Source organism: Epinephelus lanceolatus, chromosome 2 (assembly GCF_041903045.1).
Source record: "Epinephelus lanceolatus isolate andai-2023 chromosome 2, ASM4190304v1, whole genome shotgun sequence".
Taxonomy (NCBI): domain Eukaryota; kingdom Metazoa; phylum Chordata; class Actinopteri; order Perciformes; family Serranidae; genus Epinephelus; species Epinephelus lanceolatus.
This window is the reverse complement of record NC_135735.1, coordinates 11,299,720-11,327,093: the sequence shown is the minus strand read 5'-3', so window position 1 is coordinate 11,327,093 and position 27,374 is coordinate 11,299,720. Positions and strand designations below refer to the sequence as shown.

The window sequence follows — 27,374 nt, the reverse complement described above, 5'->3', positions numbered from 1 at the left end:
GCTCACACACAAAGACATTTTAGAGTCAAAGCAGCAGAGGCTGAGATACCCTAGGTTTTCATCTTTCACACTTCCCATGACGTAACTTTTTATGAAACATCCTCATCATTTAAACTTTCTTCCTCTTACTGCTGTTTTTTAGTCCTTGTTGTATTACGCTCTTAAAAGAAGTGAAATCTGGGAGTACCGCCCAAACAGGCCCCTCAGGTCTGCTAGTCTGGGTCATCTAAGTGTTCCAGAGTCCAGGTTAATTAAAGACTTTTCAGTTCTTGCTCCTCAGCTTTGGAAAGATCAGCTGACTCTGTTCGTGTCTTTAAATCTCGTCTCAAAACTTACTTTCCTAACAGTTGATAGACTTATTGTGTGTATAGGAGTGTATGTATCTGCAGCCATGTGTATATGTGGGCATGCTTACAGGTATATATGTGTTTAAGTGTATATGTTGGTGTAGGCGTATGTATATGCTCATGTTTTATCAGTGTCACTTTTGTGCTTTCAGCTTGAAAAGTGCTCTACAAAAAGCTATTATTATTATTATTACTACAGTACAGTGAGGATATTTAATGTTTTCTATCTAAATCAATGTGTTCCATTACTAGTAATTTAAAAAAAAAATCAGCTTTCACTCTTCACTCTGAAGCAGCAACCTGCTCTCTTCCTGTTTGTTCAAGTCACAGATACTCACTTCTAGAAATGACTTGATAAGATGGAGATTTTTAACAGTGATGATGAAAAGTCTGGGCAAGAAAAGCGAAAAATAACATTTGTAATTTTGCTTTTTTCCTACAAAAACTGCATATTTTACACTCCCCAGGCCACTAAAAAATCCTTCAAATGAAACAATTTGTAAATGAAAACAACTCATGACTCATGTCCGAAAAAAATACAAGGAGACTGATACATTTTGAGGACTCGCAAGCTGTGTGTGTAACACCTTTCTGTTGCCTGTACAAACAGACTGTCTACTCTGCGCTTGGTTGCTGAGTTTCAGAGTTTCAGAAAACACTACAGAGGTGGTTAAAAACTACGGCCAGTTTTCTTAGTTTGGACCGACGACGAGGTGGGACTGTTACCGAAAGTAACACAAGTATAAGGCAGGCAATGTGGCGGAAAACAGATTGGGAGTCGTTGCAAAGCAAATACAGCGACACATCAGAGCGGGACTGAGAGCATCATCACTCGTCAGAGGAATTTAACACCACTGCTGAAAATAGTCCCTGACAAATGCACTGTTTGCTCATATTTGATAAAAACTGCAGTGACCAGCTGTTTTAGGAAATCACTGACTTTTTTTTAATGAAACTATATATTTGTGAGCCATTTTGTAAAGTCTTCAGTAGAAACCAATGGGCTGAGAGCCACAGAGAAAAATCAGAAAGTATTGAGATTCGGACTAACAGGTTTGTTTTGTTAACGGTAACACCAGACTCATCCTTGGAAGAGTCCACAACTGTGCATTCTCCCTTTTCACTGCTTCACGTGAGTGAAGTCGATGTCACGAAAAGGAAATCAAAGACTAAAAGTGTGAGCTAACAAACATTTACATTTATTCAATTTATAAAATACAGTAAAGGGTTTTTAGAAATGTTACAAATGTAAAAAGACACAAAACAAGTGACAATGGATGAACATCACTGATCCATCACCAACTCTGGAGGCATTTTAAGGGCTTTGAATGTTCTGATTAAGTGCCTCAAAGTTCAGAGAACATATTTATCAACACAGCAAACACATTTAACAGGACGACGCCGTCATCAGCACCAGAACACACAAACAACAACTCTCAGAATATTTAGTTTTTGTTAAAAGCAAAGGCCAACAGCTTGGAGGAGGGATCCAAAGATTTCTTCTTCTTGGCACTGTTTTCATCTGCTTCCGCCTGTCCATTTTCATTTTCTGCACCTCCTCCTTCAGCTCTCTTCCTCTTCTTCAGATCTGCTGCGTCTCCACTTTGGCCTTTTGCTCTTTCCGTCCACGACTAAGCAAAATGGAAAAGAAAAAAGACATGAAATGCACGTGTTAATTACTGAACAGGACAAACTGAAATCGTATTGTTCTTCAGTTTCAATTAAGGCTCCAAACACCTACATGATGATGACTGAACACACACACACACACACACACACACACACACTCACTCACTCACTCAGGCGTGCAGCTTGAAATTGCATCCTGTCATGTATAATCACTACTGACAGGCTGCTGCCTCTTTTCCCTCCTCATGCTTTTATTTTTTTACCCTCTTTCTCTCCGAGCCGAGACAAAAGGAGGCGCTTTCCTGGACGTAATGGAGCCAGGATGAATCATCAGGCCTGGTGAGTGGACTGGCAGCAACACAGGCCACACACACACATAAACACACACACTCTTCACCTCCAGTGCCCGATGAAGCAGTGCCCATTAACCCCATGCATATTCAAACACGCAAACACACACTGAAACAAACACCACCATTACAGAGCTGGTAGATGCTGCGAGCTCTTACATCTCGCTATTCAAATGTCATTTTACTGTATGTGGACAGAATTATGTCATTAGGACACACACACACACACACACACACACACACACACACTTTCCATTGCTGCAGGTCAAAGCTTCAGCCAGTTACTGAATTTCATTTCAATTACAACAAATAATTTGCAGCAGGCTGCGCTGGTGTCTGGGAGTTGCTACAGGTCACAGTTAGAAGATGGAAATCAGATCAGGAAGTCCAGTACAAAGAATCAGAGGCCACGATGGCAGGATTAGTGATGACACACTCAAATCTATTAAGTGATGGATGGAAAATCAGTCAAGAATTATGATACCTGAATTTAGGTCATTCATTAAAAGAAAATTATCTGGTTTTGGCTCCTCACATGTGGTTATTTGCTGCTCTTCCCCATTTTATACAATCATGAATTAAATATACTTGGGTTTTGGATTATAGGTCAGATAAAACAAGCAAATTTAAGGAGTTCATGTCCACTAGAAGGTGTTAGGGAGCAATTCTTTCGCCATGCCCCTGAAAAGTGCGCCAGGACAGTGGAATTACATCTTCCAAGCCCATCACATGATGCCAATGGCCCAAACAGACCTTTTCCCATAGACTTACATTGTGAAAGAGACGTCTGTAAAGCAGTGGATACATTTTTTGAGTGTCACAACACCCGTGAAATGACTTGTTTTACTATCAGGATTTGATCCATTCAGTCTGATAACATTTGGAAAGTCTATTACAGCCACAAGATGGAATCATTTTATTGCTATTCAAGTTAGCAGAGCCGTGATCCCGCCAAAATGGTTTAAGTTACAACTACACTTCATGTCTGTGGCGTCTGGCGGCATTTTACACAACTGAAAATACTTTCATTTACATGATGGGTATCCGATAAAATAGGAAAAAAAGGTATTGAATAAAATACTCTGTTGGTATCTGTATTGGTATTGGTGTTGCTACTGGTATGGTAATTTTTAAACAATATCCAGCCCAAAACAAAAAATGACCTAAGTATCAATAAATAAATAAATTCAGGAATAAATCAACAAATAAATAGATGTGTCGTAAAAAAGAAAGGGAATAAATAGATAAATGCAAAAATAAATGAACTTCAATAATTGATCATTCTTCTTAAATTAATGTGTAAAATGTATTTCCACACTGTTGCACAACTATATATTTATTTATTCCTGTATCTATTTATGCCTTGTTTATTTATTTCTGTATTCATTTATACATGTATTTATTCTTGTATTTTTTCATACAGTCATGTATTTATTTATCGATATCTTGGTCATTTTTCATCCACTGTACAATCCAGCAAATATAAAGTGCAAAAGTAATGAACATTAACGCCCCAAAATACCACAATGCTCTTTAAAATCCTAAAAACAAGCCACATAACATGTCGTCAGAACCTGAGGTTACATTTCCACCAAACTGCACTTTTGTTGTGTTCGATTTATTAATATTATATTGATATCCTTACATGAGAATAGTTTGGGTATCATGTCAGATTTTGAATATCGTATTGTGTTCTCCTAGTTTTAAAGGCTGCATTACAGAAAACTGATATAATTTTATGAACTTATGAGACTGTTGTAGCTTCTGTTATTTGTCTTTACCCACTCAGACATTATCTCCACATTACTGATGATTAATTATCAAAAATCTCAGTGTGTAAATATTTTGTAAAAGCACCAACAGTCAACCCTACAATATCGTCTCAATATCAAGGTATTTGGTCAAAAATATACATGATATTGGATTTTCTTCATATTGCCCCCCCCCCCCCCCGACTTTGAATTAAAATAAAAGTGATGAATCATTTTTTAAGAAGAAAACATCTAAAACCAAACGTTGTGTCACCACACACATTTCTCCTGCAGACTGACCAGCTCACTGTCTCTCACACAGTATTATCATAAGATCAATGCTTTGTGCCCTCGCTGCCAAAACACACTCAACAGGGTTCCCAGGCAACAGGCGTCCCTCCTCCCCTCCCCCGCTCCTCCGCCTCACATCCACTTCCTTTCTTTCTCTGTTTCTGTCGAGTGTCATCCAGCTCTCTGCTGAGAGTCTTGATGTATGCAGGGTCAGGACCAGTCTACTATACAGACGCACAGATTGACGTCTATTAGCACTTGTGTGGTGGGTGTGTTGTTACTGACACACTCGCCCTCGTTTATTCACCTATCGACTGACCACAGCTGATGGTGGAAACTGGTTTTGAAAATGTGAATATGTTTCAGTGAAACTGTGAGATTCTTTTTTCTTTCTTACAGGCGTGTTCAGGTGTAGAGCACCAGTGTTTGTGGTCGAAAAGACGAGTTTCAGTCAGCTCCATCACAGCTTTAAACACTGTCACTACTGCTGATAGATTCAGTCGCAGCTAGAGGTCGAGCAATTTATTGTATGATGTATTGGTGTGTAGGGCTGGGTATCGCCACTGATCTCCTGGAACGATTTGTTTTCGATTCACAAGGTCCCGATTCGATTTACTTTCCAATTCAATTTGATTTGATAGGGAATATTTCAGATACTAGTTTTTGCTAGTACGTGAAAGAAATTCTCAGAGAACTGATACTGTAAATTTTAAAAGGAATTATTAAAAGAAAAATAAATTCAGAGCAGGAATACAACTGAACATTTTAAAGCTAAATGCTATTTCTAGAGGACAAACAGTAATATTAAAACAGCAAAGTCACAATATAAACTCAATATCTGGCTGAAAACAAATCTAAAATGTCAATAAAATAAATCACATTTCTAAAATCACAACACAGAGTGAAGTTTATAAAGAATAAGTAACAGACATCAGTCAGTATCAGTCCTCCTGTCCTCTCTGCTGCCTGCAGGTCACATGACCACTAGCAAGTTTTATGATACTCTAAGCTTCAGAGAAAGCAGCTCCCTTCTGCTGTGTGAGTGTGTCCAATTTTAATATGTATTTACATGAACTTTGAGGTTGAACCACAACAGCGGGTGTAGCCCTATAAACACGAAAGTTAGTGAGTCTGTGACGTCTTTTTACAAATTAAAACCCCTTGTTGGGGGTGTGGACTTCTGCCATTTACTGAGCTATCTGCCTTTTCCTGCTCCAAACAATCACTATTATATCAGCCTTTAAAATTCAATAATCAGTCAATCAATAGCTGCCATATGCCATCAATGCTGATTAGTAGAAATCTAGTGATAAAGTCCCAACCAGGTTCATCAGAGGGCTTTTTTTTTTGGGTCTTCAGGCTTGTGCTCGTTAGTGCAGTTACACAATGAGATTCAGTTTCTGGGATGAGGTTTATAAAGTGGTCGGATGTGAGAGAACCCTGTTTGTCAACTGGTTGTTAGGGTTTCGGTTGACTAATAAATTTGTAGCACATTAGTCATTTTAATGACGTCACTCAGGACGTTTACATGCACACAATAAACCAGGTTATACAGGAAATCAGATTTACATGTACTGCAGTAACCCTGTTACAGCAGGTTATTTAAGTGCATTTAAACACAGTGACTAATAAAAACTGTCCCTCTGACATCAGAACAAAACTCACAAACAACTCAATGCCAAAATTTTCTATACCTTTAATACGGGGTTAAATACTGATGGACAGTCCAACAGTAACCTGAGATATTTATCCGAAGTCTGTTTAATTTTTTAATCTGCTATCAAAACTGCTGTTCTCTTGTGGTATCGTCATGTGTGACTATTAATATAAAACATATAGAACTGTAACTTAAGAGATATAAGAGAATTTGACCCAAACATGTGAGCGCAGAGATGAGCGTGGAGTGTCTTGGTGTTGCACAGTGAGGATCTGCAGCTGATAATCACCACTGTCTCTCAGAGTCTAATTGATGGGTTCACTGGTCAATTTGCTCTTCAGGGCAAACTAGACAAAGGCAGCATGAACTGAAAACACCTGACTGCTGTACACACACCTGCATCTCCTCTGAGGGAGAAGATAAAGAACGCTGTGATATCATATGCTATTACTTCATTATATTGTCATTTGGTGAATTTGTGGTTTTGATCAGTTGGCTAAAAATCCATTTTCAATATGTATTTATATCATTAATCCAGGACTACAGAACATTTTGAATAAAACGGCTCCTCTCTCCTGTAGCAGCCATTCTGTTAAAGGCTTGAGGTCAAATTTTAAAGGGGCAAAAGGCGAAATCGTTTCACCGCTAGGTTCGCTGTTGTGCACTGCCTGTAGACCAAAACAAAGTGTGTCATGAGCCACACCTCCCTCTACCTCTGCTCTCCACCCCCCACCCCACTCGCCTCGTCTGTGCAGCCGAGCACCGCAGCATCTCCACGGACTATCACATCCAGACGATCCCGGTGTTTCTTCCGCAGGCTCCACTTCACTCAGCTGCCCGATATACCCGCTGCTTCTTCCCACATTAACCTGAATAACAAACCAGGGCTCGGTGCTAACGTTAGCTGGGAAGCTAGCGGAGGCTAACTGGCTGTGCTGGCAGCTGAGTGAAGTGGAGCCTGAGGAGGAAGCACCGGTTAGCCCCGGTTTCACTACAGGCAGATTCACTCGCTACAAGGGTGAGGAAATAAAACCTAAACAGCCAACTTAGTTTAGCAGTTAGCGATGTCTTTCACTCACTCTCAGTCTCTGCTGTGTTTAGCTATTTCCCTGCTTTCCTGTTAGCGTTAGCACTACTCGGCTGCCACGCTAACGTCCCTACCCTTCTCCGGAGCCGTGAGCCCGCCAGGCTAACTTACAGCTATGGAGCGCTTCTACCAGCTCTTCTTGTCACTGAGCCTCTCAGCAAATATATTACATTTATTACAGGTACCATCATCATTGAAGTAGGCAGGGGAATAGCTAAACACAGTCGCCAGGCTGCCCGACGGGCTACATTTTACAATGCTAACTGCAAATGTTAGCTGGGCTGCCGGGCTACTCACCTAACACAACCGTAACACCTGACCCATTGCTGGGACCGAGCCGCTAATAACTCAAGCTCCGGACATTAACCCATGCTACGATTGTAACATTAAATTTAATTGAATCGACATAGCGACATGTGCTTAACGTTACTGTAACACTAATTAAAACAGACATTTGACTTTATGTTGTACCTGTCCAGGAGAAGAAGAGCTAGCTCCGAGTCAGATTGTAGCCCCTTTAGCTCTTGCAGTGCTCTACACCTTGGAAATTTGGAAATGCAAGGCCAATGTTAATCCGAGTTCTGTCCCCTTCTTTATCCGACAACTTCTTCGCCAACAACCGTTGTTTCTTAAGAGGTAATGTCAGATCCTGGTCGTCTTCAGATGAACGTTTCATTCCGCTCTCTGCCATTTCGCTTTGAAAATACGTGCTGCCATTGCTCACTGGCTGTAGCCTTTTATAGGGAGGGAGGGCCAAGGGCTCTGGGTGGAGGGGGTGTGTGTGTGTAGGATTTAGTGGCATGTGGCTGTGAGGTTGCACTAGGTTTGCTCAAATTGGTCATTTTTTCTGGACTTTCTGAGCTCAGTTACAAGTTTTCTGGGACACAATCACACATGTGATCTCTTCACATGACCCCAACCCTCCTCTCTGCTCCCCCTTAGTGTTTCTTACCAGTCGCTCCTCTGCTGTCAGCGTCCTGAAGCGTCCCATTGCCTCTTTGATGATATCAGTCTCTTCCAGGTCTGGGTGGTCCGCTGTGATATTCTTTCTGTTCTCCTCTAGCCACAGCTGGAAGCCCGTCTTCGGTCTGAACAGACGCAGTCAACAACAACCAAGTTAATCTAACTTACAGCTTCCATTAAAGTAACATCACACACAGGGTTTATGATTCTTTCTTTCACCTCTGGTTTTCAGTGTTGTCTGCAGGTGGAGCTGGAGGTGGGACGTCTGGTTGTTTCTGCTGATCCACAGCCGGCTCCGTGTTCTCCTGAGACTTCTTACTGGCCGTCTTTGTGCCAGTCATCTGCAGCAAGGTGGACTGAGTCTAGAGAAATTATAGGTATGTATGTAAGTAAATAGCTGCAGTTTTATACTTGAGTCTGGCAACATACCTGCACGAATTGCACGTTGCTATCTGTTGAACTGTTTTCCAATTTAAATCGGTTTAAAGCTGGTAAGCAGCACAGCTGTACCCGATTAAACTGTCCCTCCCGGCATCCTTACAGTCAAGATGGTGGTGAAGTAAAAGAAAAATGGAGATATATTTATCTCGAGTTGTGCCTAACTTTAGTGGTTTATAATATATCTGGTACGGAAATAATCTGCAGATGCTGCGGTTCAAAATGGGATCAAACTTTTTTATAGATGCCAGTTTTCGAGCCACGACAAAGGCCAAAATTTGGCCTGCAACAGACAGTAAGGTTTGTTGTTTTAGCCAAGCTGATTTCCTGAAAACTTGTGGCCCCTACTGGCCGGTTACCAGGAGTGAGGAGTCAGCAGTTCATGACGGTATAAAACAGTCAATAAAACAGATGTTTCAACAACTGTGAGTCACAGCAACCACGAGAGGACCTTGAGCATACAGTCATATATGTGCAAAGAAAATATCAGACTGTCTGGTCCAGTAGTTTGCGAGCATTAGCTGCGGGCAGACACATACACACACACACACACACTGAAGGAAATAAAATACCCCAAAGTAATATTAACAAAAAGTATTAAACAGATAAGACACATTGGAAACTTAGATATTCATACCTTTGTTTTGGGCCTTGGGGCCAGCGGTTTGAGGACGGGGCCTTTGCTTTGTTTCCCTGCAGATCCGCTGAGTGGAGATGGCTTCCTAATGGTTGTCATGTTGTCCAGGATGTTTGTCACTCGAGGCTGACCCGACGAAGGCGAGGGCTTCCCTGATCCGAGGACCTGTGTGTATTCCATCAAAACCTTGATCACTCTTCCCCTTAACATGCGAGTCTCTCTTGATCTCACAAACTCTTTTTGCATATTCACTTCTGATTAATTAGAGAAATCGGACGGAACAACTGTCAAAACATTTACTTACCTTGAAAGGATTTGCACGTCCTACTTTGCCAACTGCAAAAAGAGAAACGACATCAGATGCCAGTTTAGATTAACTATATTTTAATCACATCTGTATGGTGGAACGCTCAACAGCAATTATACTGACACAATTCTACCGTTAACATTTAATATATGGACTGCTGGTGTTCACTCACTTGGTGTCAGAGATGGCGTCACAGGTGAATCTGCTTCTTTAGCAAACGGATTCACACCTGAAGTACGAGACAAGAACATGAGACACTGCAGTCACCGACATCGTGTGCTGAGAACATGACGTGTAAAGAGAGCTGAAGTGGAACTGACGTTTTCTGGTTTCTGCTGCCTCCTCCATCTCCATCTCCTGCCCATCCTCCTCTTCATCCTCCCTGAGCTCTTCTCCTTGCTCCTCTTCCTCCTCCTGATAACGTCTGTTGCTGTGACGTCCTGCTGTGACCTCACTCTGGCCATACCTGTCCAAATAACACACTTGTGAATCACACTCTCTTCCCCTTTACTAGAGCAAATACAAGAGGGCACATCTTTCACATGCTCTGCGATTCTATCTACAATCAGGGATGCCCCGATCAAAGTTTTTTGGCCCCTTTAATATTGAATATCTGCTATTATGGAGTCGATACGATGGTAGTTCTTACTTAAATGCTTAAAGAATATGTATTTCACACATGGAAATAACAGCTACAGCTAATAGGGATTTCCAATCAAGTTTTTCTGGTCCCAAATCCAGGTCATTTAATACGGAGTATCTGCTGACACCACGTCCCAGTCCGATACTTCCATTTTCCTGGATCATACAGCTGCACAGTGCATATATTAAAGTACCTAAGGTTATTAACCCTTTGAAACCTGAGCAGCTTGGCTTGATTTCTTTTAAGAACATGGGACGAAGGTGATGAGCAACGAAAGAAGGAATGATGCAAAAAAATCACCAAGAAATTAGTAAAAACAGAAAATTAAAACAAGAAAATTAATAAAACAAAAGACAAAAAAAAGAAAAAGTAAGAAGGTTAAAAACATCCCTTTAAAAAAACAAAAACAAATTTCAAATCTATTTTTATTCCTGCAATTTAAGGGGCAATTCTTACTGAGTTGCTCAATGCCTTTGTTCCCATGTTTTTTAAAGATATCACACCAATGTGTTCAGGATTTAAAGGTTTAAATACTTCCAAAAGGTGTCTGAAAGCAGTACAAGAAAAGTGAAGTCACTCCGAGTTTCAAAGGGTTAAAACCAATTCAATGTATGCGCTTGACAAAAGCTCTGCAATACATTAAGAAAGAAATTCCTGAATCCAAACTGTTTCTTTACCTTTTTTCTTTTTACATAATCATAGAGTAGAAAAAAACCTCTCCATCTCACTTGATCACTTTAAGAAAGTATTTTACAGCGTTTGCTTCTTTGGTGCGTCCTTTGCCTGAATTACCTGAATGAATTGTGTTCCACTAAGTGTTAACTTTTTACATCATGTACATAGATTACATAAATGAACTACTCCTATTGGCTTTTTGCATGCGGGGACTCTTGTTGCGCCTGCAGTGGTGTAGTGAGTGTGGCTGTCGTAGGCTCTGCACCGCTGTCTGTCTCTCTTCCAAGCAGGGTGTTGAAACACATTGTGCCATAGATAACAGCAAAATTGAAGAGACTCTAAAATGACACAAGTACACATAACTTCTGTAAACAACATAAACAACAGTCTCATGCTGTGTTTTGCTGTCGTGTATGGTGTGTAGAATTTCCCAGCGGGTGGCGCTTAGCTCCTACATCAGATCAAGCTCTATATAGCTCAGAACAGCTGATCACAATAAGCTGAAACTGCCTTGAATACCGATCTTTGAGATCAGATGACGATATCCACAGTAAATACCATATCTAATACACCATATTTTTCATTGGCAACTTTACACAAAAACTGGAGTTTCAAAACTATTGACTTGATCTTGATCTTCAATTATTGATAAGATATAGATGACAGATTAACTGGAAGAATGCAGCTACAGAAGCACGTGCTGAGGTTCTTCACTCACAGCACACTGAGTACAGACACTGGCTCGCACACTGGCCAAAACCAGTACCTCGTAAAAGACTGCCACAGTGGTACAAAGTTAAGTCTTGTAAGTACATGTGAGTCTGGTGTAAAACCTTAATGGCTGCAATAATTTACTAGGACAAAAGGGAGAGATGCATTTTGGCGTTACCCAGAGGGCCGTCTGGCGCTGGTGTATTCTGGCTCCTCCTCCTGCTCCTCTTGCTCTTCCTCCTGGATCTGGTTGGCTTTCTCCAGGGCGATCTCACTGAGCCGCTGGGCGAGGGCCATGCGTCTGGATCGGGACGCGTATCGAATGGCCAGAGTCACCACATTCTGGGTCATGAGCTCCGCCAGCTCCACACAGCGAAACTCTCTCTCCAGCTTACAGGACAGCTGGAAGAAAACAGAAGTTGATTAATTTCAGTCATCAGGAGAGTCCGAACTAGCGTTGTCACGGTACCAAAATTGGGACCCACGGTACGATACCAGTGAAAGTATCATGGTTCTGAGTAGTATCACGATACCACAGCAAAAATGAGGCAGATGTGCCTTTTGTCATTTATAAAAAGATAAATCACTTTTCTATAATACATCAATGATATTTCAATGGAATAAATTACTTATTGACTTATTCATACTTCAAAAACAGCATCAATAAGTGATTAACATAGGGGGAATCAAAACATAATAAATAAATAAAATAAAAATCAACCAGCCACCCTCCTCCCCTGACAAGTAAAGAACAGTCCCTTCATAAGTAAAGAACAGTCCCTAAAGTGCGGTGAGGTTTGTGGACCGTTACCTGCCACAAAAAGAGAAATGTGAACGGCTCGTTTCTCCTCTGACACGTCACATACCTGTGTGCCGCCACAACTCGGCTGTTCAGGTACTTCTGGGCAGTCATGACGCCAACAAAGAGGACATTATTGGACCTGGAGCCGGGCTTCTCGTCGCCAGTGCGGTGGCCATAGTGCTCCGCTGTATTCCTGTCTGTGACCCCCGTTCAACCCACAACCGGCAGGATTCGCCTTTCGTTTCTGCTGCTGGTTGAAATCTGTACTCGCACAGCGTGCTCCTGAATGATTTCTTTTGCTCGCACAAAACTATTTTTAGTTGCAAATGCACCGTAGAGCTCTGTGGAAAACAAATCACTGTAGCTGATATAAACAAATCTAGCCTACAAGTGAAAGGAAATAAATAATAACTTTCACTGCTCAAAGATACTCAATAGCTTAGCTAACACCTGAAATGTCACTGGAAAACAAACCACTGCAGCAGCATCTAGAGTGCCAGGTGGCCAGCGCGCACCGTTATTGGACGGCTCACCCTCTTGCGATTGGATTTTGAACTTATCCCACAGTAGTGGTTCCATGAGGTACCGTAGTACTACGGTACTCCAACATTATGGTATCATATGTACCGTGGTGTACTAAGTGGTGTAAGTCTACCGTTGGTACCAGTATACCATGCAACACTAGTCCAAACAACTGCAGACGACGAGACACACTCCTAAACCAATGATCATAACATAAACTGAGTGTCAGGCTGTCACACTCACTGCAAACATCTTCATGAGCAGCTCCTGCTGCTCCTTCTGGGACTGACTCTGTCCGTCCTCGTCTATCTCGTAGCCACTGGACGACAGGAAGCTGTAGTGGTTGTGGAAGAGGACTGAACGCAAGAACTGCTCCTGGAGGACGACAGAGGAGGACACAGACTGAGTACTTCCAACTTACATTACAGACAAGTGTTTACCCCTTTATGTGCCACATCAGGCATGTTGTTCTGACAGAGGATTGGATTACTTTATGGCATCTAAAACAGTGGTTCCCAACTGGTCCAGCCACGGGGTCCAGATTTCCCCTTAGCCATTAGTTCAAGGTCCACACAGTTTAATACATTCAGCGTCATACTTGCGTTTGGCCATGTTGTCAAAAAGCTGTCCTTTACTTCTCACTCTACAGCAGGAAACAGCACTTCAAAATAAAAGCTCTGTGCTGGAAATTCACTGTACTTAAAAATAAAGTGTGTTTTTTACAAACTTGACATGTTTGCCAGTCACTTGCGGTCCATTAACAAGGGACCAGCGAGCCACTGTTGGACCATGACCACCAGTTGGGAACCACTGATCTAAAAGACAGTTCAATATTAACAGTAACTATATTGGAGGGCCTGAAAATGTGACACATCTTGATTAAGTTGGACCAGCAATTCAGAAACCCATTAGTAAATTTAAATGTAAAGTCACACCTACGTTCTATAATATACATATATATTGACGTCATACTGTTACCCACAGCAACAATAAGCATGACTGAAAGCAATATCATTACAGACTCCGCAGTGGTTCCAAAAAGAGGAGCAGCTTCAATAGTGTGGAATAAACTGTGGCGTCCTGAATGTTTTATGAACAGCCCCGGACTTCTCAGACTCTTTTAGTGAGTTACCGCTCAGAGGGAACTCATTCAGCGGCTCCTCTGGCAGCAGCACAGCGTCTCTCCCTCTCCTCTCTCGCTGTGCACACACGGAGTCGGTGTCGTCAAGCGATTTTGTCATAAACCTTTGGTAATGTAAACCTACGTGACGCTTGTCGCTCGACAAAAACTACATATACGTGACAGCCTATCACAGGTTACAGCGTGATGATTAGAGGAGAAATGGCAGAGCATAAAGGTCCAGGTGAAAAACAAAAGAACAACTCAGTCATTTAGGATTTTACTAAAAGAAGGAAATCACCTGTTGATTTATATATATATAGACCCCAGGGGACATTGATTGTATTTGGAAGCTGTTTAAATGTGTAATTTGTGGTAGATTTTATTTAGTTGATCTATTAATATTGTAACAGAATCTGAATCTCACTCTGAGTTACTGTTGTTCACAAACTAAAGAAATGAGAGATCATGTTTGTTTAGTTTTTACTGAATATTTGAAGCAAACTGTGAAACTATATCAACTATATTTTATTGTAATTCTATGTTCTTAAATTAATACAACATTAATTTTTACTAATTGATCATATCGGCGAGAATATCGTCATCTCAAAAATACCCTGACATATCGTGATATTATTTCAGGGCCACACTGCCCACCCCTAATGTAAATATTTTAGCATATATTTAGTGAAGTAGTTAATTATTCTTTGGCTGTGCTCTGCCACTACTAAACGTCTGAGTGAAACCCTGTTGCTGTGTCAGTGTCTGATCAAAGCAGGCCATCTCAGGTGTGTTTACCTCCATTTGTCCTTTCTCTGTGGACGTCTGACACAGAGGCAGCTTGAAGGGCAGGATGGCCACAGCAGGTCTGGGCAGAGTGGGAGGATACCTGGAGCCTTTACATGGAATACACCTGGCAGGACAAGAACAGACTGGATTCAGGGAAAGACAAACAACATCAGAAACATAATGATTAACCAGCAAGAACTTGAGTAATCCTCCAGGGATCAGGGCCACGACAATCAAAACATCACACTGGTTTTATCCTGCTGACCATGGACCAGATTTAAGATTTAATGTTATTGATCCCCAAAGTTAAATGCAGATATTGTCCTGCTGTCTTTTGATGTAAACCCAAACTTTGCTGTGTGAGTTGATCCATCTGTTGAAGTTTGGCTGCTGGTTTTGTTGCTGCTACCATCACGCTGTGAACAGAGAAGTCCCTGCTGGTGCGTTCAGGTGCTGAACAGCAACTTTACGAAAGCTAAAGCACATTCACATATTTTTCCCCACAAGTTTTGTTTTTGTGTGTCTTCAAAATGTGAGTTTGGCTTTCAGTTTACTTGTCCTCATGTGGTCTTTTTCAGCAGCTAATTCTCAAATCTCTGATTTCACAGCTTTTCCCGTCCATACCAAATAAAATATTCTCTCCTATTATCCATCAAGCAAGTTTCAAATCTGCACATTTATGCTCATGGTTTAAAGAAAAAACCAACAGCTACCTGGAAAGTGGGAACTGTACTTAAAAGGGACCTATTATGCTTATTTTCAGGGTGATAGTTGCATTTTTGATTTCTACTAGAACCTGTTTATATGCTTTAATGTTCCAGTAGCTCAGTGGTGAGAGCGGGCGTCCCATGTACAAAGGCAGTGTCCTTGCTGTAGTGTGTTTAATTCCAGCCCAAGGCACCTTGCTGCATGTCATCCCCTGCATGTCCTGTATTAGTTTTTGAGCCGTCTTTAAATCAGACAGACCCTAAAAGTTTGCCTGTCTCCTTCCTAACTCCAACTTCAATATTTCAAAGAGAAGACGACATATAACCAGCTCAGATGTAAAAGTCTCAGGTGACAGGACGACAGAAAAAAGTGGTGGAGAAGAGAGTTCACCTGAGCTGCTGAGGGTTCTCGTGTACTCCGACCACCCAGTAGTGGTCTGATTTGCTTTTGCAGGTCTCTCTGGTGTTACACACTGGCGTCCATGTGTTGCCCAGGGAGCGGTTCAGCATCCGGACCACCCCCTCTGAATCCACATAGCAAGGGGTACCTAAAAAAGGCAAAATGTAACCAGGTTGTCATGTTACAAATCCAAAGATGTGGGTGCAGTCAGAGGCAGATGCGACTTCTGTGAGGAATATTTGCTTCTGCTCATTTAATATGTAAAAACAAGTCAGAGAGGTGTTTTCAGAGTTCAGTAAGACTAACCCTCTGCAGTGAATCCGAGCCAGGACAGGTGGGATTTGTGAGACAGTGGGAGAGGTTCCCCGTGGATGAGCTGCCTCTTCCTTCGACCGAACTGCAGCAGCTGGACACCCAGAGCCTGCTCCCCGTCAAAACCAGGAGCTGATGACATAAAATGAGACACATGCACCAATGTGAGGCTTCGTCAAAGCTTGAAGATGACAGAAGAAACTGTGAGTAATGCAGCACAGGAGGAGCTCAACACAGCAGTCATACAGGGTATATACCACAGAGGTGTGAGTGTGTGTGTGTGTGTGTGTGTGTGTGTGTGTGTCTAACCTCGATGGTAGACAATGAGCAGCTGCTCTCCATGTGCGGCCATGCAGACCACGTTCCCCGGCAGGCTGAAGATTTCTCTCTGGACTCCGCCGATGGAGAAGAGTCTGAGCATCAGCGCACTGGTGGCAACCGCCGCCCAGCCCTGACCCAGACAGACTGCCTTCGCATCCTCGCCCTTCGGCAGGTCCACCATCCACTCCTTGTTAGTGTCCCATGACGAGAAGTGGAGGCACTGAAGCTTACTGAGAGGACAGAAGGAGCAGGTTGAAAGATGTACTGCAGGAATTTCCAAAAGAAACACAAACAGGGTGGAGGGAGGTTTACCTGGCAAGCTCGTCTGTGCCGGGGCAGGCCAGCAACGCGGCCTCCTGCGACAGATCAGCCATGGTGTGACCCAGCGAGTTAGTGAGGTGCATGGCGTGATGCACAGCTGTGTCGTGAAACTCCACATCGATGGCGTTGTCCTGTTCATCATTGTAGCCTCGAATGATTCCCACCGAGTTCCACATCTGAGACAGAATGGTAAAGTTTCATCTATAGTGAGTCTTTTGGGTCATACAACAATATAAAATGATTCCAGCAGCATTTATTTGAGTCTACCATGAAGCGGTGTGTGAGGTGTGCAGGGGTGGATCCTGGCTGAAAGGCCTTCTGGGGAGGTGTTGGCATGGGCCCCTCATAGACAGGACGCAGGGGCACCAGCGGGGCAGCTGCAGGACCCACGGTGCTGCCTGTGTCATCATTGTCCCCGAATCTGTCCTGACCGAGCTTCAGTGATCCAGTGTCTGAATAAAAGACAAAGATGGAATCACTAAAAAAAATTGTTAAGTCCACCTACTCTCCATTCATCTGAACTGTACACTCAGACTATAAAACACCCAACAAGGCAGCAGAAGTTAAACTGGACAGTAGGTACGGGCAACCAGAGGTTAGATTCCCGAGTGTCCTCTGTTGTAAGAACCATTCAAAAGTTAAATGAAAATGGTTCGACATGACATCTTAATGCAGCTAGTCTAATGTCTGCAATAACCCACCATTCAGTTTAACAACAAGTCTGGTGTAAAACCACATTGTCTCCCTCCAACTGTACCTATGAAAAGATTGGAGCTACTAACATATTGATGAATGCCAGATTACACACAAATTTGTTTGGCTCACGTTTCATGGATGAGACCCACTGAGTTTTTTATCAACCAAACTTCCACAGATTTAAAAAATCTATAACAAAGCACTGATAATTTTCCTGTTAGTCTGGGGCAGCCTGACATCTTAAAAACAAACTTCATGTTGTTTTTTAACTTAAATCCATCACCCATCTTCATCCTCCCTCACTCTGAACCCTTCTGTCACTCACCCAATGAGTTCTCATCATCCAGGATCGCCCCTCTGTTCCTCACCCGCCCAGTTGCAGGCATGAGGAAATCATCATCATCGTCTTCGTCCCCGGTGACGGGTTTCTTAACCGGCGAGTTGGTGTCACTCAGCCCTTCGTCCATGAGTCTGTCATCGTCTTCATCAAACAGGTCGTCGTAATCTCCGGCTGTTTTTTTGGCCGGTGCCTGCTGAGAGTCCGGTGACGCAGTTAATTAGCATCAACGTGACACAAAAGAGAAGAGAGGCTGAAAAAGCCATGAGATACTTTCCACCTCTTACGTATCACCACCCTGCAGTTGGTATTTTTGAGCTGGAGAAAACATTTATATCACGTGTAATATTTGAGGGTTACTTTGGTGGTGTTGGTGCTGGATGTGGAGGTGTGGAGTCCGTCCAGCAGGCACAGGCCGCCTTCTGTGTCTGTGTAGACGAGCTGGCTGCCTGACGGATGCCAGGCCAAACCACACACTGTGAAGCCCTTCTCATGCTTCTGCCTGCAGCAGAGACGAAACAACGTCAACTGTAGTGATCCTGAACGTCTACTGCTCCTAAAGTTTAGCTGTTCATCTTAATGGCGGCAGTTAGTATTTGCCATCAGCCAGCTTGAGTTGAGCTCAGACCGGCCAGTTCACCCCGCTGCAACATTCTAAAAGGGCTTTGTTTCATTGCGAATCTTTGGTCTAAACTGCGCTTAAAATATCTCAATTCAGTTCAAATTTCAACCTTTAAAGCTATAGTGCGTAACTTCTACAGGTCCGTAAATGTCCGTTTCACCCAAGCCACTACTAGAGGAGATGACACAATGCTGATTAAGCCGATCAGCTCCTCTAACATCTCGCGGTATTTTTCAATATATATCATTTTTAGTTTGCGTGTTGAAAGGCGTCATTCTCGCACTGGCGCACAGGAAATGCTTCCTCACAACAAGAAGGGAGGGGGAGGAAGAGCAGAGAGTGTCACAGCAAGAGGTAGAGCGCAGGTAGAAAGAGAAAGCAACATGGTGGAGAAGCAGCCGAGACACAGGTCAGAAGTGGATCCTACCACAAAGAAAAAGCCTGGACGTTCGGCTGAAGGTCTATTAGCAAAGAAGGAAAGTGACCGACGGAGAAGGCAAACAAGGATTTGTATTGGCGTCGCTTTTCCTCGGTGGAGAGCCCTGAAGGAAGAAATTGGGCTGAGGGCAGACACGGATGTTGCCTTGCTGCTGTTGGATAAGTAAGTGACTTGGTTTATAATTATATTATGAGTAGTATGTGTTGCTGTTACATGTACTGGACCTAGTACTTTATTATTTTCTTGGAAATGGTGCTATGAACGTAATGTAATGTTAGCAGCCTGGTGTTCGCCACATTGTGTAGCATTGTGTATACGGTGTGAAGCGAGTGTTACTCTGTGTACATGGTGTGTGGCGACTGGCGAGTGTTACTCTGTGTACGGTGTGTGGCGACTGGCGAGTGTTACTCTGTGTACGGTGTGTGGCGGCTGGCGAGTGTTACTCTGTGTACGGTGTGTGGCGACTGGCGAGTGTTACTCTGTGTACGGTGTGTGGCGGCTGGCGAGTGTTACTCTGTGTACGGTGTGTGGCGGCTGGCGAGTGTTACTCTGTGTACATGGTGTGTGGCGACTGGCGAGTGTTACTCTGTGTACGGTGTGTGGCGGCTGGCGAGTGTTACTCTGTGTACGGTGTGTGGCGACTGGCGAGTGTTACTCTGTGTACGGTGTGTGGCGGCTGGCGAGTGTTACTCTGTGTACATGGAAGTGCCGCCGGCCTATTAATTGTAATTAGGCATTATCCGCTGGGAGGCGACAGAAGTTACACACTATAGCTTTAAATCTCAACAAACATCACAAAATACAGACATTTGAATTTGTTCTTAACTTGTGCACTCGTTCTTGTTGCATACCTTTCCACACACAGCTTGCTGTTAACGTCCCACACCGTCAGTGAACCCCCGACGCTGCCAGCTGCCAGGAACCGCCCACATGGAGACCAGGCCACCACGTTGATGAGCTGCAGGGAAAACAGGGTGGAGAAACAATTTCAAAATGAAGCACTGACAGACTGCTGATGATTTCAAACAAGTCGTCATTTCAGTGCCTTCAGATTGTATCAGTTACTTAGCCTGAAAATTTACATCAGACGAAAGGCTGCAGAGCAAATTCATGCATCTCATGTCTGAACATCAGATAAAGGATGATAAGGGAACAGGGAACAGGAAAAAAAAAGGAGGTAATGAGAACAAAGTGAATTCAGTGTGAAATGTTACTTCACACTGAGCAGGCCATCGACACCAAATGAGCTCTGGCATGAGTCCAAGTCATTTAATACAGCGGCAACAGTAGGTTGTGGTTCAGTGAGTTCACGAGGTACAAGCTCATAATGTTGTAACAGGCAACACCTCGTCGCTTCCAGCAAAAACAAAGTCAGAACAGTCCAGGGGACAACATAAAAATCACCTTTATACTAACTTTGTTAAATATTTGACGATCGGACGAAGCACCTTTTGATATTTACAAAGATTTTGCTGAAAGGAAACTTTCCAGGAGCCACAAGTTACATACAGACATACAGAGATTAGTATTGCAGTGACAAGAAATTAAATTATGTGTTTGGTATTGAATAAAAAGATCATAAAAAGCATGTTGAGAGCTCTCATAATCCTCTGATAAATAAAAATGCCACTTTAGAACAATATAACAGATCTGAAAGGAGACAGTGTTAAAAGGTCTGATTGTGTCCTTATTGCTCGTACACACTGTGTGAGGAGTCTAATAAAATTCGCACACTATCTGAGGCGAGTCAGATGGTGAGTTGATAGACTGGGACACATCTGCGCCACTCTTATGTCTTGAAAATGGAACAATAAACGGCTCTTTGGTCACAGCCGCAGCATTTCTGTGCATCGAGAAATCTCAAGACAGACAAAATGAGTTTGAGGTCAATATGCTCTTTAGTGTTAGCATTATGCTAGCTCACCAGTGTGTTCTGTATCATGTTATACTGTGTTTTGAACAGCTGGTTTGTATTTGTGGGTCAAGTTTTGGTTCTATATTTCTGACACAGCCCGTTAGTGGACACACAGTTTTCAACTTCAAGTGTCAGCAGTGCACACTGGCCTTTAATCAAGATGATGTACACAGTATATGTTCAGCTAGACCTCACCTGAGTCAGCAGATCATCGGACAGAGTGCTGACATGATCCCAGGACCCTCGCTCGTACAGGTGCACCTTCGTCTCCACGGGAACCGCTAAAAACTGAGCACAGACGCATGTGGTTTGCACTGGGGAAGCGCTGATGAAATGGGGATGCAATCATCAACATCAGGCCCAAAGACTCATGTCACTGACCTTTGCCGTCCCGGGCTGCCAGGCCAGCCGACACAGGGACTTTGCATTACTGACGTCGTTGGTCTTCTGCAGCAGAGGCCAACTGATCAGCTGAGACTAAAAGGGCACAAAGCAGATCAGCATATTAAGTTTTACAAATAAAACAAAGGTTGTGTTGAGAAAATCTTCAGTTTGAGGTGCTAAAACACCGACGTACCTGCTCCTCAATATTCCACACCACGACGGAGCCGTCACAGCTGGCGGATGCCTGACAAGGAGAGCAGATAAAGTTTTGTATTTGTTGACATCCAGGTTGATCAAGTTGGCTCAGGTCAAATAACATGTGACAACAATAGTAGACACTACTGTGGATACTAGTCATCAGCACACAATCAGCTAGCAACCTCAGTGTTGCATTTCTGACACCTGACAGAAAAAGGTTTACCCACCAGGAAGTCATCTTTGGGGTCAAAGGCGACACTGAGCACGGGCGCCTCGTGGCCCCGCAGTGTCTTCTGCTGGCTGCTGTCTGACACCTCCACCACCTTCACCATGAAGTCACTAGATAAAAACGGAAAAATAAATAACAATAAATATATGAAAACAGGCACATGTAGGCAATCTGTGCTCACACGTGACCGACTGCCAGCGAGCAGCGACGGGGGAAACATCAGCTGTTAACCAACACGAGCGCAAATTGTTAAATCAATGAATGAAAGGAACAAAATAATCCTGATTTCCTCCGACGTCCGCCACAACACAGATGCCAAATTCGCCCTAACTGCCTCAGATGCCTGAATTTTTTACAATCAATATCTCAACAGAAATTACCAGTGTGAAAATAGCAGCATCAATAGGGCACCATGCTCTGTGCTTTGGATGCTGTGATAAACCCATTTAGGGAAAATCAATTCTGGCAGCAAACAGACGTTTATCTTCAATCAGGACTAATCATGAGGCAATCCAAAGTTCTGCTCCGTCTGTGAGGCGGAAATATCATTCAGGTACACTGCTGCGTGCGGCTCATTCTGTACTGGAACAACAACACTGAACCTAATGAGATCACAGTCTGGTTTAGTCATAGTATACTGAACACAGGACGCATTACGCACGACAGCTTCACCAGCCACCACAGGAGAAGCCAGAGCGGAACCAACGTGCATCGTTTGACTGAGTCAAAGTGACATCTGCTCATCTTCCAGCTCTCTGGGATCACTGGTGAGAACAAAATATCAGGATGAACCGACGGGTCTGTTCAGTCAACTGGACATCTTCATAACTGAATATATCTTTAAAATGTGATTTGTTTTCCCACAGGATCATGGTCCATATGGGTGGAGCCTGTGTTAACACCAACCAGGGGCCAGATGAATAATGTGTAGATTCATGGCTCAAACTATGTGTACACACAAAAAAAGAAATATGCATTTTTTTGGTCAGATTTATAAAGCTGTGCGTACACCTGATTCTGTTTTGTAAGTCTTGATCATTGCAGCACTGGGTGCACATGCATAAGTCATTTCAACACCCACAGTTCTCTGTAAACAGATGTAGAAACGCCCTTAAACATGTGTTTGCATATCGACACTTGTGCCCCTCCAACACTCATTAGACCTGTCAATGTGAAATACGGTAAAGAAAGTGCAATTTCACCTACTGTATCACATCAGTGAGGTTCTCCAATGGTACCAGAGCAGCTGTCATTACACACAACGTGGCATGCCAATTAATTGCACAAGAAAAATGCCCCCTAGTATGTAAAGGCCTTTTCATCTCTGTGGTGTTTTGACTTTCCTGAGACTGTATTTATGCCTGTTTATAGGTTGGTTCCTTATTTCTTCTGTGAAGCACTGTGTGACATTCTGCTCTCAAAAGGTGTGATAAGATAGATATTTGTTGGGAGTTAGGTGAAAAAATTGATACAACTCTCACGTCTGAATCATAACTGTGATGCTACAGTCAGAAAGCAGCTGGTTAGCTAAGCATTCATGATGCAGCCTTTGTCAATTATGCCCCAAAGCTACGGAACACACTACCTGTAGATATCAGGGAAGCCAGCTTGCTAAATATATTTAAAAGAAAGCTAAATATGCATCTGTTCACTTTAGCCTTTAACTATTAGCGAATATTAGAGGTGCTAATCGATTAATCTTTCCAGCTTTGGACGAAGCAACGCAATCACATTCCTCCTGCTTCCAGTTCTGTTTTACTGAGGTGATCATACCTGGATCCGGCAGCAACTCTGGAGCCGCTGCTGTTGAAGGTCACATGTGTGGCGTTGGTGGTGAACCGGGTCAGGATGCCATCGGGATCACCGTCAGGAAACGTGTGGATCTGCACTGTGTTGTTGGAGCTTGCTGTCACCAGCTTGCCGTTCTGTGAAGGGAAAAGAAAACACCTCAATCCTACACTGACGGCTAATTCATTACAATAAATCTCTAAGAAATCAATCATACATCACAAGATCCCAAAACAACCACAAGACAGAAGACCAACCTTGAGTGCAAAAGAGTACGCCTTTTCCCCGACGGCGATGAACTTTGGATCGTCATCATCCAGACCCTCAAATATACGAACGTCTCCATCGTTCCCGCAGGTTACAATGAACCTGAGGACAATTTCATCGTGGTCAGATTTGGGCAATATTGTGAAGCAGAAGGAAAAGTAGCAAAGCCCCCAACTGATTATTTTGTCTTTTCACAACATAAGAATTTCTAAGTTAAGTAAACAATAATACTGTAAAAGAGACGGTGATGAATGAGCATGACATGACAAATGAGTTCCAGTGTGTGTCAGATCCCATTTATCTCAATGTTAGTGCTCCCAAACAGTAAAGAGGTGACACTGGAGGTCCTTTGCTTAACTTGAAATAGCAGTAGCATAGTGTAGAAATAATCTATTACAAGTAAACTTCCTGCATTAAAAGTTTCACTGTGGTAAAAGTACAAAAGTATTAGCATCAAATACACTTAAAGTATTTTAGACTAACATATATTGTACAACAGGATTATAATTATTGATGCATTAAGGTGTTCTTGTTGTTCATCTTTAATTTTGCAGCTAAGGTGGACCTAATTTTAGTTCCTTTAAATTCTGCTTGTGTATGTGTAGCTTGTGTATCTACCCCCTGGACCAATAAAGCATTATCTTACCTTAACCTCTAATAATAAATTATAATTTATTTATTGATTATATTTTGTATTATTAATCAGAATCTGCAAAGTAATTTAAGTTATCAAATAAACAGTGTGGTGAAGATGAAGTATACAGTAGCAGGAAATGAAAATACTTAAGTACAAGTACCTCAAAATTGCATGTATGTACAGTGGTTGAGTAAATTTACTTAGTATCGTTCCACTACTGTAAACAATAAATTAAGCCATTATAACAGGGGTGTCAAACATACTGCCTGGGGGCCAGGACCAGCCCACCAAAGGGTCCAATCTGGCCAAGTAGATGACTTTGTACTCCTGATATTGATGCTCATGTGAAGGCTGAGAGGTGTCAGCAGCAGGTTAAACACTGAGCAGATACTTTATGTAAAATACTGCGTCACACTGCAATATCTTACCAAGAATATTTGTCTTATTTCTAGACAAAATGTCTCATTTCTAGTCAAAACAAATCTCATTACACTTAAAGTAAGACTCATCACATGTAAAGTAATTTGTTTTTAGACGTTTTCACTTGTTTCAAGCAAATTTTTCACTTGGAATAAGTAGAAAAATGTGTCCATTGAGTAAGTGTTTTTTTCTTCTTACAAGCAAAAAAAAAACTTACTCCATGTCCATGTAGATGTGTAATGAGTTACTTTTTAGATGATGTGTCTTATTTTAAGTGTAATGAGTTACTTTTTAGGTGATGAGTCTTATTTTAAGTGTAATGAGTTACTTTTTAGGTGATGTGTCTTATTTTAAGTGTAATGAGTTACTTTTTAGGTGACGTGTCTTATTTTAAGTGTAATGAGTTACTTTTTAGGTGATGAGTCTTATTTTAAGTGTAATGAGTTACTTTTTAGGTGATGAGTCTTATTTTAAGTGTAATGAGTTACTTTTTAGGTGACGTCTTATTTTAAGTGTAATGAGATTTGTTTTGCCTAAATAAGACATTTTGACAAGAAATGAGACAAATATTCTTGGTAAGATTTTGAGTTTTTGCAGTGCACAGGCTGAAACAACAATGAATACTCACTGTGGTCGTATTTAAAGATACTGAATATTGTGCAAAATATTGTCAACCAGCAGCTTCATACAAAAGAATCTGGTTCAGACTTCTATCTTAAAACAATATTAGTGAAACCCTGTTGCAAATGCACTGACAAAACTTTAGACTGTAAATGGTTTGTAAGGCAGGGGATGACTTCACCTGCATCTTCAATAGCTTCACTTTAGTGGACAATTATGAAAAAAAATGCACATGTACTGAAAGTGAGTTGTAGACTGACTGAATGTGGAAACACTGAGACATGCTGTTGAATTTGCTCATGTGTTTTTCTTGATTTTCTTGATGATTTATCAATGTACTTTGTAGGAGTTGTTATTTATGGGTTATTATGCACTGGTTTTACTGGTCCGGCCCACTTGAGATCAAACTGGGCTGTATGTGGCCCCTGAACTCAAATGAGTGTGACAGTCCTGCATTGTAATGTCTGACTTACCTCCCAGAGTCATCGAAGCAGACCTCGGTGTGTCCCTCCGAGTGGACGAAGCGGATCGGCTTCCTCTCACACGGCATCTTCACAAAGCACCACACTGACAGGCAGAAACATACGAACACATGAAGGTACGTGAACCTTAAACAGTTATCGTCTGCAGAGTTATTATCACATCACTGGTTGTCAGTTAGCAGAACAGTTGGGCTAACGCTAACAATACAGCCTGTGTCATTAGCTAACTTACGCTATTTCAAACTCAACGGATGGATCGATGAACGGTGTTTCCGGTTTGACACGTTCAACTCGGACTAAACAAGGAGGTTATCTAACTAGTTATGACTCCAGAAAAGATTTAATATGACAACTTACAACTTCCCCGGCTGACTGACTGTCTCCACTGAGTCGATCCTCTTCTCCTGAATCTCCCGCGCTGCGTCAAAAACAAGGAACCGCTGCGTCACGACTCCCGCCAGCTACGTCATGACGCAACGGACGTAGCTCCTCTCACGTCAGAGGCAGGAAGCGAATGTCATAAAAGGCACGGCTGGATTATTATCAAGTATTTTAAATATGATGATAACAAATTGTGAACCATTGTTATCTTTTTTTAATCTTACCAGGGAATTTTATAGTCATAACCTAAAATCCTTAATTAAATGCCTTTTTAAAAGTTGTTTTTAATTTCAATTTAATGCTATTTTGAGTGTATTAAATTTGTAACAAACTATAAATCCATGTCAGAAGCTAATATTTACTTATTTAGATGTTTGTTTGATGGAGTCATTATGAAAATTATTCTTCTCTTCCAATGAATTGGTGCAATTGATTGTACGCTCTTACAACTATGTAAAGGTAAGAGTAAGAATACAAGTTACCAGTGTAAAACCAGTTAAAAGCATATTTAATTACTAGTATGAATTCTTCAGGGTAAAAATACTCTGTTACAAGTAAAACTCATGCAATCAAAATTCTACTGTCTATCTATAAACCTTTATTGATCCCCAGTGGGAAAATTCAGATGTTGCCGGAGTACTAGTACAGCCAGGTTTAGTACAGATAAGTAGAGAAAGTAAAATAAAAATAATAAAAGTATATAAAACCAACATAGAAATAATATTTTTTTAATTAGTAAAAGTTTGAAGTACCAAAAGTTAAAGTACGGTCTGCTTCAGACTCATGTATATTAGATTACTGTATGGTAATTAGTGATGAATTAATGTCAATTTAAAGTTAACTTTCTACTTAAGTAGAATGTACAGACATTTTATGTGAACCATTAAATGCATTGAAATTACCTATTTTTGTGAACCACATTTCATCTACCTGTACAATATGAATTTGGAGAAATACCTTACACACCAATCAGTATCACCTCTCCTTTAACATACATCTGAACAAATCATCAAAATAATTAAACAAAGTTGTCATTTTGACACATTGATGCTGTAACTGCATTTTAGCTGGTTGAAAAGAGGGTGAAAAGAGATCTTAGATGTTCAATATCCACCAGTTTTCAACTAGAAATTAACACTGAAATCTCGGTTGGTCCTCATTGGGTTTCAGCTGGTAAA

At 41.9% G+C, this 27,374-nt stretch overlaps 1 protein-coding gene across 3 annotated transcripts; it reads right to left on the bottom strand.

Moving 5' to 3' along the window:
- Nucleotides 1–1,523: 1,523 nt before the first annotated feature.
- wdhd1 (WD repeat and HMG-box DNA binding protein 1) lies at nt 1,524–26,270 on the bottom strand. Of its 3 annotated transcripts, none has more exons than XM_033637878.2 (26): nt 26,173–26,270; nt 25,807–25,900; nt 23,646–23,757; nt 23,374–23,525; nt 21,599–21,710; nt 21,367–21,417; nt 21,171–21,266; nt 20,985–21,077; nt 19,726–19,832; nt 18,174–18,315; nt 17,802–18,009; nt 17,048–17,232; nt 16,772–16,956; nt 16,448–16,689; nt 16,133–16,270; nt 15,818–15,974; nt 14,729–14,843; nt 13,054–13,185; nt 11,665–11,888; nt 9,778–9,923; nt 9,630–9,686; nt 9,455–9,486; nt 9,151–9,315; nt 8,295–8,437; nt 8,065–8,200; nt 1,524–1,978 (listed from the first exon to the last, which is right to left on the bottom strand). In XM_033637878.2, exons 2-26 carry the CDS (start codon nt 25,881–25,883, stop codon nt 1,793–1,795), a joined length of 3,393 nt encoding a protein of 1,130 aa, XP_033493769.1. In that variant the 5' UTR covers nt 25,884–25,900; nt 26,173–26,270; the 3' UTR covers nt 1,524–1,792. The 3 variants fall into 3 exon arrangements, with proteins under 3 accessions (XP_033493769.1, XP_033493920.1, XP_033493847.1); XM_033638029.2 differs by having other exon boundaries at nt 17,802–18,006; XM_033637956.2 differs by having other exon boundaries at nt 26,048–26,182.
- Nucleotides 26,271–27,374: the final 1,104 nt, after the last annotated feature.

What these genes read in the sequence shown, in the direction of transcription:
- wdhd1 (XM_033637878.2), bottom strand. Translation starts at nt 25,883, where the DNA reads ATGCCGTGTGAGAGGAAGCCGATCCGCTTCGTCCACTCGGAGGGACAC. An exon ending in ACCCCAAAGATGACTTCCTG is followed by an intron (nt 21,418 to 21,598) that starts GTGGGTAAACCT and finishes TCTCCTTGTCAG; the next exon opens with GCATCCGCCAGCTGTGACGG. An exon ending in GACGCCATCTCTGACACCAA is followed by an intron (nt 9,487 to 9,629) that starts GTGAGTGAACAC and finishes CTCTTTTTGCAG; the next exon opens with TTGGCAAAGTAGGACGTGCA.